Source organism: Cavia porcellus, unplaced genomic scaffold (genome assembly GCF_034190915.1).
Source record: "Cavia porcellus strain 051 isolate PalLab524CR breed Dunkin Hartley unplaced genomic scaffold, mCavPor4.1 scaffold_28, whole genome shotgun sequence".
In the NCBI taxonomy this organism is placed as follows: domain Eukaryota; kingdom Metazoa; phylum Chordata; class Mammalia; order Rodentia; family Caviidae; genus Cavia; species Cavia porcellus.
This window is the reverse complement of record NW_026947511.1, coordinates 11,719,346-11,735,099: the sequence shown is the minus strand read 5'-3', so window position 1 is coordinate 11,735,099 and position 15,754 is coordinate 11,719,346. Positions and strand designations below refer to the sequence as shown.

At 37.6% G+C, this 15,754-nt stretch overlaps 1 protein-coding gene across 6 annotated transcripts in view; it reads right to left on the bottom strand.

The window, feature by feature from the left end:
* The window catches only part of Sgms1 (sphingomyelin synthase 1), a 279,814-nt gene that overhangs the window by 27,080 nt on the left and 236,980 nt on the right, over window positions 1–15,754 (bottom strand). For all 6 annotated transcript variants that reach the window (XM_013156809.3, XM_003473559.4, XM_013156811.3 and 3 more), the window contains one exon: window positions 11,687–12,538. In XM_013156809.3, the coding sequence (XP_013012263.1) occupies window positions 11,687–12,309 (623 nt within the window). In that variant the 5' untranslated portion in view covers window positions 12,310–12,538. The remainder of the gene's footprint in view (window positions 1–11,686; window positions 12,539–15,754) is intronic.

Sequence of the window (15,754 nt, the reverse complement as noted above, 5' to 3'; positions counted from 1 at the left end):
TCTACCTCTGGTTCCCTCTGATAATCTTTCCCTATTTTTCTCCATAATTGTTTGTCCTACAATCCCTGTCATTTATCGTCAGAATTAATTTACTCTGGTGCTATCTCTTTTCCCCATATCCTTTCTGCATTTCCATTTTAATCTAAATCATTTGCTGAGATGGCTCCATTCATCCAGTTAGGCCTCTAGACCCTGGGAGAGGTGGAACTATGAGTAGTGCCATCTTTCTACCTCATTTCCCCTGTGCTTTTTGGATGGCTCTTTACGGTACCCCATCTATCAGAGCCTTGGTACTACTTGCTGCTCCAGGAGGGAGACCATGAAAACCCAGGCCTTCAAATTCAGGACTTCAGCAAATAACAGTCCAAGGAAAGGCTAGTTAAACAAATGAAAGGGTATGGGTAAATGCTGTAGAACAGAGAAATCAAAATTTCTCTTAGGAAATTTGAACTCAAGAGTTTGAGAATCAGGAAAAGGAGATACATCATGCTCCCAGCCCAGAAATGGATCTATACATGTATAATGGCTGACTTTCTAAAATCCAAATCAAAGAAATCCTACCTTTTGGGTAGTATTTTAACCACATTCCTATTAGGCATATATTATTATCTCATTTTACAGGAGGAGAAATTAAGATATTAAAGTTTAAAGACTAGCCGGGCCAGTTAGTCAATGAAAGACTCACCACAAAAGCCAAGTGTCTAGACTTTTCAATTAGTGTTTCATAAAAAGTTAGTGGCTTAGATTTTTTTCCCCTAAGCACTCTAAAAATCCCATGATATAATGTAATAGTTGTTTAAGTTCAGGAAATGATCCACTGTTGGGTAATTTGCAAAGAAAAGAGAACACATTACAAAATTCTTCCTATCAACCTTTTAGAAATACATTGTTTTCAACTTGGGTGGTGACTCAGGCTTGCAATCCTAGCCCTGTAAGAGGTTGAGGTTGGAGGATCGCCAAGCCCAGTCTGAGTGATTTAGTGAGACATTGTCTCAAAATAAATTTAAAAAGGTCTGTGGATATAGCTCAGTCAGTGCAAAGGCTATGGGTTTAACCCCCAGGGCTACACTGATACAAATGCATTTTAAAAATTAAAAATTTTAAGTCACTTACAGACTGTAACATAACATTTTTTAAAAAGGTTATATTATTAAGATAGCAATGAAAATATCAATACGATCTTCTTGAGATAATTAAGAGCTAAATCCAAAAGTCTTCCAGAAAGTGCTATATAGAAGCACATATACAAAACAAAAAAGACACATTTAGTCTGCTAAGATTGCTGTACATTAACAAAAAGAGCTTCGTCATCCTGTGTTATGTTTGCCAATGCCCAAGTTATATGACTAAAATACCTGTTCATTCCCTTTGCAAACCCAACTATTTTCTACAACCGGACACCCAGGGGCACCAACCACATTGTTATAAAATAACTGTAGCTCCGACATACTGCTCTGTATATGCCATCTTCCTGGGTGACCTGATTGATATGTTAACCATTGTTCCCCTCTGCAAAGGACAGAGGTTATCTAAAAATTAAGTGCTGAAATTAGCTGACAAAGGGCTGTAAACTCCTGGTAATCTTCTCTGACCTCAAGCAAAAGGAAACAAAGGTCTTCCTCATTCCTGATCCACACTCATAAATCATTTACTTTGTAATTGTCCTTTCTATAAAAGTCTGTCAAAATTTTAAGCGAGTTACACAGCTTTGCAAACTGCGCTGTGTCGCTGGTGCCAGGATAAATAAAAGCGCTCCTTTTTCTTTGAAGAAGACGTCTTGGGGCTGGGGATTTAGCTCAGCGGCATAAGCACCTGCCTGGCAAGCAGGTGGTCGTGAGTTTGATCCCTGATCCCTCGTACCGGAAAAAAGAAAAAAAAAAGAAGACATTTTGGACACCATTTTGGGGGCTCATTTTTGGGGTACAACAAGATAAGTGGCTCAAGAAAAGAAAGAAGAGAAACAGAGAGACCTGTAGAGGGGTTCTATTGCTCATCAAGGTATGATAAGAGGTAACAGTGTTTAGGTCCACAGCAGCAACAGAAGTAATGAGATTTATAGGCAATAATGAGATTTGTATGTGAGATGGAAAAGAATATCCAAAGGAAAAGCCAAGATATGTGGGCTAAGAACCAGGAAGACCAGAGAAGTCATTTCCTAAGAGGGGATGGGCCAGAATAGGGCAGGCTAGGCAACCAGCAGCATGCAAAATACTCTGTGAAATGCTCAATTTGTATTTTCTATTTGATTCTCATAAGAGCACTGACATAGGAACTGTTTTCATCATTCTTATTTTGGAAGTGGGAAACAATACTACTACAGTAAAGCATCTTGGCCAGAGTTACTCAATTAATACATAGGTGTAAGGATCTCAATCAAGGATAATTTTCCAGTAGTCACAACTGTCATACACTGACAGGCTGGTGGGATGTATTGATACTTAAGTCAGAGTATGATCAGACAATCATACTCTATTTAGAAGGGGGAAGAGATTATCCTGAGGTGTTATAAAATAGAAGACAAAAAAAAACCCCATTTAAAAATATACATAGATTCTTTTAACAGCACAAAAAGAAAAACATCAAGAATACAAACCATTATTTACCTCTGCTGATTTAGTAAGTTTTTTCTCTTTATTGTTTTAGTCTTTTTTTTTTTTTTTTTTGGTTATAACAGAATACCTGAGGTCTCATAAACTCCGAAGCTTATTTGGATGATAGTTTTAGAAGCTGGGATGTCCAAGAGCATGGTGTCTGTTATAATCCCAAATACTGAGTATGGTAACTCAAGGATTATAATCTCTTTTTTAGTCTTTCTCACAATCCAAAAAGTTATATTTATAATTCCACTGAGTTGTTATTGGAATTCTAGTGAGTTAGTTTTTATCTACCTCCAATGCAACCCATGGCGAGAGTAAAGACATCAAGACATTTTCAAAATTAAGGGCAGCCAAGGTCCTGAGTCCAATCCCCGTGAGGAAGTGCAGACAGAGACCCTAATTTAAGGCCTCACTCAGAATTTATTACCTTGTGAAGAAGAGAGTGGCTCAAGGATGAGTGACAGTGCGGATGGCCAAAACTATGTGAGTAATTTGAACTTGCTGGCCAGGTAGCAAGAAAAGTATATTTGCAGGGTTAATGATATGCAGGGCTAATGATATGCAGAAGGATCAATTTGTATAATTCAATTAAGGTAGCAACTAAATTATTTTTGGAGGCTGTTGTTTTAGTTTTTGATATGTAAACTTTTATGCCCTGAGGAGTCATAGCCTCTTTATCTTGGAGCTCATACCCTGGTAACATTTTTGGAGCTGCCTGGCTCAACCCCCCACTGTGCTCATATATTTGATAGAGTGCACTATGCAAGGAAACAGGAGATTGTATGATGGCTTTAGAGATTATATACTAGTATCTCTACTAGTTTTATTTGCAATGCTTAGAGCCAAGTGAAGTGAAAAAAATAATATAGTCAGCTCTGTACATATCAGTGTAAGCAAATATGTCTCAAAGTCGTAGCAATTGTCCTGCATTCAAGGGGAGTCACTCAAATTGTCTCCCACAGGTGTCTGTATCTGCTGTGCAGCTGCTGCATCATCAAGAGCAGCCCACGGTGAGACACGGCTAGTGACCTAGCTTGCATCACTTCACTCCTTTATTTCTTTATATGGTACTGGGGATAGAGCCCAGGTCCTTCTGCACTGAAGTACATCATCAGCCCTTTATTTTTTATTTTGTGATAGGCCCTCCTAAGTTGCTAAATTGCTCAGACTGGGCTCCAACATGTAATCCTCCTGCCTTAGCTGCCCAGAGTGCTAGGATTACAGGTGTGCACCCTTGTGCTGTTTCTCTTTTTTCCTTATAACAATACTAAGGCCATCTGGAGTCTTCACTGTTGTGATCACATCTAATCCTAATTACTCCCAAAGGTTCAACCTCCAAATATCATCAACATACGAATGTGGGGATTAAGCTTCCAATATGTGAACTTTGAGGGGAAGCATTCAAGGAATATCATTTATCATTATCATCTAACATACCCACAAGCAAGACATATTACTTAAATTTTCTTTAGTACTACAAGTAAACACTAACTCTTAAAAACTATTATTTATTGCATCTCTGTATTGTTTTGCCCTCTCTCCATTTTAAAAAGTATCTTAAAATGCTTAGGGTAACTTAAAAGGTAAATTGCTGGAGTTGCTAAATTTAGACGACATCTAGGGTGAATCTAGGTTTCATTACAATTCCTAGGGCTTAGGCTAGTATTTAGGTTATGAGACCTAAAATGGTAAAAAACAAACAAACAAACAAACAATAAAAGGAAGAGGGGAAAGCAGATAAGGTCACCAGGTCAGTTAGCTAAACTGAGAAGAGGTAAGGAACAATCTAGGCCTGAATCTGCCACAAAGGTATCTTCCTCACAATGTTCCTGGAAAAAGGAGAGGGAAGAGGTTAAACAGAGGAGCCTTCAGAAGACTAGGAGGTAACCTAAAAAGAGAATGGCACAGTGAAGGTCCCCAGGAAAGAAAATGATCTCAGACCAGGCTCTAAGCCCAGATTATATGTGATGGTTCAGAATCCAAAAAAAAAAAAAAAAAAAAAGGAAAAAGGAGGTGGGTAGGGGGAGAAAACTAGGTAGAAACAGAAAGAAAAAGAATAAAATTAGCCCGGTCAGTGATCTTTAATTGGAGACATAGGACTAAAGTTTCTGGTGAAAGGTTTTCCAGACTAGTGGTATACAGGGCCCACGGCACACCTCGGAAGTTACAGGAGAGCAGTCAGTGTGGACCGAGCTAGGTATACTTTCTACAATTCACAGGGAAGCAGTGAGAGGCAATAGCTATCGGGGTAGACAGGGTAAGCGCATGTGTCTTCTAGATGGGATATAACATATAAACCTTAGTATCAGACAAGCGACCTGTTTTATTCCAAGTGTCTTATGCTTTTGGAATCTATGCCACTGTATCCACCAAGAAATTATGTATCCAGGACAAGCACTTGTTACAGCAGGAAGTTTCTAAACTGACTGAACCTATATGGAAGAACTTTCCTCCCTGGTGTGGGATGCTGAGAAAGTCAACACCTCCAAATTTTGGGTACCTCAGTGAAAAAAGAGACTAATAATGCTTATTTTAAGAACTGACTGGAACAAATGACAATGCATGTAAAAAAAATTCTGGTTTTGCAACTAGTTTGGAATGTGTCTCCTGAAATTATCAAAATAATTTTTGATAACAAGGAGGAAAAGTAAGAGAAACTGAAAAAATATAGGGCAGATGTAGCTACATGTGTAAAAGTAAGAAAAAGGGACAAGACAATTCCTGAGCTCATAATCTTATTTTATTGCTGGATAAGAATATCACGGATTATTGGCCTATTAAATAATGGAAGGATGGTCCAAAGAGCCACCATAACATGAGGGGATTTTGCCTTGTGCATTTTGCACATGGAAAGTTTGAACAACACCCTTGGGAAAACAGATGTTACTGTGAGAACAAACAAAAATTCCCTTGGACATCACCTCTTTGCAAGCACTCTGCTCACTGCTATAGCCCTAGCACACATTCTCTGCAATTCCTGGCAAATAATTAAATGTAAAAGTGGTCTGAAGTCTGACCCTGGAGATTAGCCTTCTGGCCTACCATAGTACATACTGCAAGGCTCATTTATAATAAAGTGAAATGACCATAGGAAAAGGCTCCTCTGAAACTTAGAAAACAAATTATGGAATAGGAACCTGGGACGACCTGCTTTCAAAGATGGTCATCAAAGACATAAAAACCATGAAAAATATTGATAGTATCTGTGATTGTAAACTTCCTTGGAGTCTAGAAAAGAAGCATGAGTACTTTGATACAATCCACTCAATGTGAAAAGAAACACTGATGAAATAGGGTAAAATGAAAGGTAAACATTAGGGAAGAGTCTAGTCTGCTAAATAAAATACAGACCAAAGCAATCACCTTAGTATCTCACAGCAGCAGTTACCAATCAGCCCCAAGATTCTATCTTTGGAAATTAGATTCCAGTTACAGAAAAGAGGAAAATGCTGTAATCTTTGGTTGGCAGAAACCTACAAAACCAATTCCCCAACTAGAAACTTTATCAGACATTAAAATATAAAATAAGGGTGGAGGTGTAGCTCAGTGGTAGACTAGATACAAGTGTTTGGATTAAATTTCCAGTACCAAAAGTAAAGTAAAGTAAAGTACAATAAAGTAAAAGATAAAAATTAAGTCTTTCCCAGAGTGAACCCTGAATAATAATTAATACTAATAAAATATATTAATACTGATGCACATCTAAAAATCCATCCCCATACTTTCAGAGTACAGGCCTAAAGACTAAATCATGCTGGAAAATTTTATTTGTTTCTTCCTGCAGGATCAACAAAACCCCCAGAAACAGTTCTAAATATAGATGTCACTGAAGGCCTTAAGCAGGATCTGTCTATTTCCCTTCCCTCCCTTCTGGCATGGGATCAATTTTCAAAGAACACACTCAGTGACCATTTCTACCTCACCAGTTTTGACCTAATTCCATACAACTGTTTGTAATAGAATATTCTACCCACTCCCTAAAATATCTCTCCACTAAGCATTCTCATTTCTGTCCATAACCCAAATGTCCAGTATCTCCTTTTCTATTTCCTTCAAATCTTTTCACTACCAATGGACTAATATTTAATTCATTTTTTGTACAACCTGTTCCCCCTCCTCTAACTAATTTATACTATTTCTTTTGGCAACTTTTCTGACCCAAAAGCCATGGCAGGATATACATGATTTGACTTTGCTCTGAAAAAGAAATATTCAAGTATTAAATTGTGAAGGCTCTCAAAATTATAAATTCTGTCTCCACCTTACATTCTTAGAATAACTAGGAGAAACTCAAAAGGCTTGTGTGAGAAAAATACTGTATTGGCAGTCAGACCCATAGTTCCAAAACACAGAAAGCCATAACAGCAACAGAATCCAAGTTTTTAGAAAAAGTTCTTCCACTTCTAGCACCCAGTACACTACTGCAATGGTGTCTAAATCAATCTTCACACTTACCTATTTTCTATCCTGCAGCAACAGTCCTAAACACGTGTGCTCACAGCATTTTCTCTAATGGCTTCCCACATGTGAAACAAATCCAATCTCTCCACTCCCATCCCCCAACACTCATCCTAAGCCACTGACCATTTCTTGATGATTCATGTCTCTCAGATCTCTGAGCCACATAGGCTTTGGAGTCTTCTTTAAGCAGGGCTCAGGATCTCTGACCTGCTGTGTCTCTTGCATGGAATGTGGACATCTGCACAGGATTGTCCCTCATTTGATTCAGGTGACTGCTCAACTGCCGCCGCACTGGTGGCTTTCTAATTACTCGATCTACAGGATCTCCATTCCATTATTTCCAAAATCCCCTAGCCTATTATAGTCCTGCACTTGTCAGTATTTCTCTTATAGCAGCTAATGCCAGATGTTCATTTGTTTACTGCCTGCTTGACCCTTGCCAGAACATAATCGTCACAAGAACATGAGGGTCCTTTGCCCATTCAAGGTCTACAAGTACCTAGCACATAGTAAGTTGTGTGAATGAGGTTTTAAATGACCACTTTCTATGTATTCTATGTTCCAGTTTCTATATCAGAGATCAAGATTTAAAGATAAATATGATAGGATCTAGTGTTCTCCTTTAAGGAACCTAAAATGTAGCAGTGTAGATATATATACAACTAACTGAATGGGCCATGACACGAGCTTAAAGTATGTGAAGCAAACTGTAGAGGAGTTAGAGGTTAGGTAGGAGATTGAGGGTAAATTATAAAGAAAACTGAGCTTAGGTTTAGGAGCTCATTCTCACTGGAGCCGGCTACGGAGCACCATAGGAATGAAAACAGGAGCTACATCTGAAATCATGAAAGACAGAATTAGTGGGGTGCAGTGGTACATGTCTGTAACCCCAGCACTCACAGGCTGAATAATAAGATTCTAAGTTCGAGGGCAGCCTTGCCCTGTCTCCAAAAAACCCAAACAAAAACAAACTAACAGAACTGCTGATCTCAGTGACTAGATAGATAAAAGAAAGTAAGCATTTCTCTTAGGCGTGTAGGAGGTGCCACTGGTCAGAGAAGAGGAAGAACGAGTTGGAAGAAAAAGCTAGCAAATCTGGTTTTAGACAGATTGAGTCCAGTCACTAGATTTCTCTAGTGACTAGAAAATTTCTGACTTAAAAATTCCATGGTACTTCTTCCTTGTTGGCCTTCTTCCCTGTTGGGGGTTTACAATGTCATGACAGAGCAGAGGTTATCTATCACACACATGTGATAGCCACTGTGTTAGCCCCAACTTAGCCATGCAAGAAAAGTTCTTAACTTTTCGGGTTTTATCAAAATATTTAAATTTCATATATGCTTTATTGTGCTTTTTAAAAACATGGGATACCTTTTTTGCAGTGAAGTCAGACACAACTGCAGAAATTTTCCAGGAATTTTTCCTAGTCAGTGGCTTGAAAGTTCAACTCTAAATGAGGAGACAACATTATATATAATTTTAAAAATCAAAAATGTTCAAGAACAGGCATTACTATTGCTTTCTACCTCTCCATATCATGGAAAGCCATTATACATATATAGAAACATAAACACATTCAGACAATAGGGAGACAGGAAGAATGAAAAGAGGGAAAGCATGATGAAACAAAATCTATGTTTAAAGTACAACTGTATACAACATAAGGATAGAAACAAACATCACAAATTCAGCATCAAGGTTTTCCCCCTCGCCTCAAAGATCTGGTTAAAAAGGATGTTGGTCAAATTCCAGAGGTCTCACTCTTCAATTAACAAACCATCCTCTATAGTTTTGTCCTGTTTCTTGTCTAAAAAGTAGAAGATAAAAGAAAGAACGGGCTGACTTTTCAGGCCTCCAGGAGTCTTAAAATCAAAGTAAAGTGCCCCATAGGGAATTACCAGTCAAATAGCTTTAATTCTGAGGAGTTAAGTAAAACGTATTGGCAAGTGGCAAACCTCCTAATGGAAACAGGAAACAGGATTCAAAACTCAAGAGTCAAACACAAAAAGAGCAAGAGGCTTTGCTAACTATCTTTAGAAAGAATCTCATAACCACAAGGATCCAGTTCTTGAAAATGCTAGATAAATAGAACTGCTATATTGCAAAAGGCAATGAACCAGACATGAGAGGAGTCTGACACTAAAAGGTTTTAATGCAGTTCATCAATACTGCTCCATGTATAAATCTGCATCTTCCTACCTCTTGTATGTCTGTGACTCACATATACTGAAAAGAAAGAGAAAAGCAGGATGTAGCCGGCCAGAACAGGGGTGAGGGATTCCTAGGGCTACAGTCACCTTTCATTACCATAACAGCCCATTTTACAATGCGAGAATCACTTTGAAATCTGTGTCTCTTGTTTTCTTATGATATGTTTTGTTCTGTTTAATTTTACCCTTTTTAAAATAAAATTAAAAAAACAATGTGAGAATCAAATAACATAAGTCTATCTAGATTGAGATCTCATTGTCTCTGTGAGAAAAACAACATTCCCGGGATTAAGAGATCTATCCAAGCCACCTAGCATATTAGGATAAGGCCAGGGCTGGAGTCCAGGCTGCCAGATCCTAACATGGCATTAATTTTGTACAAGACAAAAATCAACTGGCTTTCAGAATGCTGTCTATCTATCCATTTTGGTTTTTTGCAACAGTGTTTCACTATACAATCCAGGCCGCCAAAACTCACTCTGTAGCCCAGACTGACCTCGAACTTCTTGCCTCCTGAGTGCTGGAATTAAAGCTGGGCACCACCACAGCTAGCTTTGAACAATTTAAATATTCAAATAACTATTGGTTGATAAGCACCAAGAAAACATTAAATTAAAAAGTTTAAAGACAAGCAGATTTCAGGAAAATTTCCAGCTGCAAAACAAACAAACAAAAAAAGAGTTCATTTTAAAGAACTCAGTCTCATACTTAAGATGCTTCTTTAGAACAAGAATACAATTATTTAAAAGTCACAGTTCTCTGAAGGTCAAAGTTATTTTCCGGGGCAGCAAATTATTTGCATGCACGTAAGAATGAAAACCAAGAAAACAAATCCACAAAATATGAACATCAGGAACAAAACCAGAAAGTACAGCTTGAGTTAACTTATTCTTCACAAAGTAAAAGCACTAAAGTGTGCTGTTTTCCTCCCCAACTGATACTTAGATTTAAAAATAAAGTGGAAAAGTCAAAAAACTTTAAGTCAAAAGTAAGCTTGAAGTATAGCAGCCCAAAGAGTGTACTTAAAGAACTGTATCTTATTTCTAGAACCTACTCCTATTATGTAGCCTCTCAAAACTGAAACATAAGCAGGTCTTCCTCCAAATCAAATATAGCCCAGGCCACAGTTGCAGTTTAAATTCTTTTAAAATGGAGGATTGTCAAACCAATCCCAAACAAACTTCAGTAACATCCTTTACCCAAGTTAACAAGTCCTTCCCTGGCAAACATACAGGAACTGCCTTCATTTTCACTTGTAAATATATAATAAACAGACTTTATAAAACATACTTATCATGTCTGTCAAGAGAAATGCAGCAAAAACTCTCCATCCAACTTTTGTTTTCTTGATTTCAGATGATCTGGTTAATATTCAACCACAATATGTTCATGAAACAGAAAGAAACTGAGTTCTTTAACAAACTGATTTCCAACCCTCATGCAGGGAAGCCATAAAGATGTTTCAATCAGAAAAGAATCAGATACCAATGGCAACGGAACTTAATTACTCATAAAACCAAGGACAAGCTTAATTTACTCATTGAATAGCTAGCTTTAGTGGCTCTCTGTTGAGATTACAGTTTGGAGACATAAAAACTATTTTGAAGCCATCTAAATCCAAATGGAGGTGCTACTTACCGCCCTGAGAAACTTGAATGAACCACCACATACTGCTTCAAGTGCTATATATTCAGTGCAAATCAAAACAGCTTCACTTGCATCCACTTATTCAAAGTCATACCCTGAGGGTATCATTTTCTCAACAATCTAAGCCATTTTGAAACAGCTGTTCAAAACTCTCACTATGAAACATCTTTCAATGTATATTACTGCGGTTCCATGTCCAAAAGCTATCTGCCATTCACAGAACTTGGGCCAGCTGTCAACAATCTAGTAATAATACCAATCAAACCTAGGTGGTTAGGGCCAGGGATATAGCTCAGCGGCACACTGCCTGCCTGGCAAGTACAAGATTGTGAGTTTAATCCCAGGTACCAAACCACCCCCCAAAAAAACTAAGTGGTTAGTCTATTATTTATTGTTCAACTGCTTGTACTCTGATGATATCTGAAGGATTTCTATCTTGTTAAATAAAACAGAACATCGTATCTTACAGTCTTGGCTAAAATTCTGTATGAACCATGTACTTTGTTTTTTAGTTCTGGGACTTCAATTCAGGGCACGGAGCCTGTTAGGCAAGTGCTGTATTACTGAGCTACACCACCAACCCTGAATCTTACACAAAACAGACGACAAATACCATTTTGTTAAACAGTGTAGACAGTTTAAAATGGAAAGAAAGAGTAATTGATGTGCTTTGATTCCAACTGCTTGGTAACTTTCATTTCCAAATAATAACTAGACTTTGGAGTGTAAATATCACCATCATCACATTTTAAGAACTTTTACTTTACTTACTTGTATTTTAAGAGCAGCCATTGAAGTAACCAGAGTCCTACAAGGATCATGCCGTTAATTTCACAAATAGAAAAGGCCCACTGCACCCGGTTAAAATGGTCAAAAAATGTGTCCGGTAGTGGAGGCTGCACCTCCTTAGGAGGTACTCGTTCATGGACGACCGAGATCATCACTGTGGTGAGGACAAAACAGGAAAGTGCGTAAAGGAAAGCCAGAAAAGTCTTGCCCCACTCCATGGGGTAATGGGAGCGTTCCAGTTCTGGCATAGGGATCTGAATCATCTCTTTCCTATACCCATTTGGCATCCCATTGGGTTTTGTCTTAATACTGAAGCTGCCATCAGAGGTGGAGATGTCTACACCAATGCTGAGGTGCCCATTGGCGTGGCCATTCTTGTGTGCTTCCATGTGTTGCTCCATTTTCAGAGTCTCGATCATGTCCAAGAGCCGCTGCCCGTTGTCTGAAGAGACTCGGCACAAGGGAGGTTTTGTGAAATCCTCTGGGGTTAGATTGATCAGCTCCTGGCCTGTGAAATGTTCCAGAGGTTCACAGTATTCTGGCATAGCATTCTCTAGGAGCCAGTCTGCCACCTTCTTGGGTGACCAATAAGCCACTTCCTTCATTGTACTGGCAGACAACAATGCAGTCACCAGCTTGCTCTGGAGGTCAGCAGTCACTGGTCCTACAGGGCAGGACACTGTCCCTCCTTGACTGGTTCATCCTGTTGGGCCTCATGAATGGGGGCTCCTTTGGCAAGATGGTCAGGGCAGATTTTTAAAACTTCATGTAGCTGTTCACAGTTCTGGGTGACCAAGCATTAATTTATCTCATTTTTGAACCGAATTCTTCCTTCTGTGGAAGCAAAAGAAAAGGTTAGCATACTAGACTTCCAAAATGTGAAGTATGAGCATGAGCAATGGAAATGGAAAGCCAGTTATGCTTTCCATAAAAAATCCATGGTTCCCAAATGTTAGTTTTAGGAACCACTGATTCCCTGGTTATATGTATTCTCTGAGAGAGCACTAAATTGGTTCTGAAAATGGGTAAGATCACAGGGAGAAGATTCACAGCATCTTTAGCAGTATGTTTTCTAAGAATACTTCAAAAATGCGTTGAGCACTTTCTTTCCCTTTCATTATTACAAGATCTATTATATATTTTGGATCTTATTATTCTCTTTTTAATTTTTATTATTTTTTATACTAGGGAAATAATATGATATTTATAAAGGTGAGTTTGACTTATTTCACTTATGAGTATGGCCTCAAGTTGCTTCTATTTACCTATAAAAGCCTCAATATTATCCTTTTTATAGCTAAGTAATATTCCATTGCATAAAAATACATCTTTTTTATCCATTCTGCAGTTGATACATATTTTGGTTGATTCCAAGATTTAGCTATTACAAATTATGTTGTTAAAAACAGAACAACTGGGATAGGAGAAAGGAAAAAAGAAAGGAAAAGATTATATGTATGTTGGTAAACATATATAAATGTATGTATGTATGTATATGTGCGCTAGATAAATAACTATACTACTAATCTCTGTTCATCAAAAACACACTTTGTGCTGCCATTGTTTGATCACTTTTGTGCCTAGATTTTATATCCTGAACAATTACTTTTAAGACAACAATATGCAATATATTAACTAGAGTTAATTCCCTACTTTTTTTTGAAATTCTGAATCATTTTTACCCTTTATTTTTTGCTTTTTAAAATAAAATAAACAAAAATGCTTTGAAAACTGTTCAACACTGACCAGTAATTCTCTTTGTACTTGTTTCCTTCTTGTGAAAATGTGAAAGAATATTACATCTAGCTGGCAGGCCAACACTGCCCCGTCATCTAAGTAAAGAACACTAACCAACCCCGTGAAGGCAACTCTTCAGAGAAAACAAGACCAATTAATGGGTTCCATTCCACAATTAACTCAGACAACAAAACCATTCCTTATGAGAGTCCCTGTGCTTCCCTGCGAGCTTGAATTCTCTATTCACTTTCCACCAAGAAACCCAGAGCTTTTTCTTATTTTTTGGTGGAGCTTCTCTGAAAGTCTTTCCTCGTCATTCTGTTTAAAAGAGAGACTACATCCTGCATCACCAACACCTGACACCTTGACACACATGTGCAGTAGAAAGAGAGCCCGCTATGTGAGTCAGGGAATCCCACTAGAGAGACAATGCTATCTGCCTGTTGACAAAGTTCTCTAACCCCTGGTAACTTTGGTTTCCTCTGAAAAACAGGCTTAGCAACCACCTTATCTGCAGTCTTCTGCCTCTCTGAGGATGCAGTCACTCAAACGGATGAAAAGCCATGAATTTCTTCATAATCTATGTCTCCTTTTTGTAATGTCCTACCTTCTTTCTGATGAACAACTGGATCTATACTGACATTTCATAAATATTTACCGAAGCAGCCACTTCTAAAGCCTACTTATTCTGATACTTTGAGTAAAGACACAGTCCTCATTTCAGGAGAAAATAAATCTTCATTTTCAGGCAAGATTTGAAGTTTGAAATCAAAGGCATATGTAATTTTTCTGCAGTTGATGCTGAAACAGTGCAAAAGGGGAAAAGCTGATTTCTGTGGAAATGAATTGCCGGGACAGTTACTGGGTACACCAAACGTCATGCAAATACACCTGTCCACAGAGCCCAATGGCATGCTGCAGAAGCAAAGGTAAGAAAGTTAGTTTGCCCTGGGCTCACACACACAATTTAGATATACTTTGGCATTTCTGAAAAGGGACAGTTGAACTGTTTTCACATTTAGATCCAGAGAATGTATCTTTAGCTGGACTTTGAAAGCAACTACTACCATTGTCCAGAAATCTACTTTGAATCCACTATTGGGAGACTGTTTAAAAAAAATATAGCCCAAATTAGTAACTTAGTTCTCAGAATTGGGAAAAAGTAGTAGAAAAATAAAAGTAGAAAAATATCCCCCATCAAGATAAACCAACATTTGAGAGACAGAAGAGATGTGGAAACTCCTGATCATCTATAATTTTGAGAGTTCAGGTCCAGTGAGATTGTGATATGCCTAAAATTTCATATACAGTCAACAGTTGGCTCTGGGGCTAAATGAAGACCCAAGGTGCTTTCGAGGGCTCCCCCACTGAAAAACAGCCTTACAGAACTGAAAATGTAGGAAGAAAAAACTAAAAAGTCCCCTTAAAAAATAGTGGTATTCTTTAGGATAAAAGGCACACATTCACTGTATGTTCCAAGTTCAGCAGGACATTATGTCTGGTAACAACTAAGTAAAAAATAAATAACACTAAATTAAATTTGGTTCTGGTTCTTTAAAAAGGCATTTTAATCTTTAGCATCATAACAGTCTTTAGACAATATGCCATAACATAGTATACACTATTTTAAATTAGTTATCAAAGATAGGTTTTGAAAATAGAAAGTAAGTTAAAAGCAATTATTCTGGTAATCGAAAAAAGATTTAACCAGGCAAAAAAATCACTATACAAATCATTTAGAAATATTTGTTTATAATTTCTAAAATGAATCTATTGCCTTGTTATCTGGCATTGTCTAGAAATGAAACAGTAAAAAATCTGCAACCAGAATTACAAACCAAATACAAGCGTTCTCAAGAATCAGAATATCACAAAATGAACCACGGAACTATTCATGCAGCAATTGCTGAGAAATTTCTAGCTATTACTTCATCATTAACCTGTACTCTAACTCCTGTGTGTCAGCTTCCTATATGGGAATAATTTATCAATCCATTTATTTCATTAGTAAAAAGAATTTACATGTTCCTCACAGTGCTTTGCCAAACAAAGTAATACATTAAAAACTTAAGAAAATACTGCATTGAGTGTAATTTATTCTCACCTTGAAGATTACATGTATTTTAAAATTACTGTCATGAAATTAAGAATTCAATTTTCATGACTTTTAAAAGTAGGATATACAAAAGATTAAACAAACACAGCTGGCATTTCAGTGAGGAAACTGCTGGGGGAAGATAATGTTTGTTTCCACATACTGACAAATGACAAGAAGTAGGAAATAGTGCATAAATGTTCTAAAAGACATTTAGT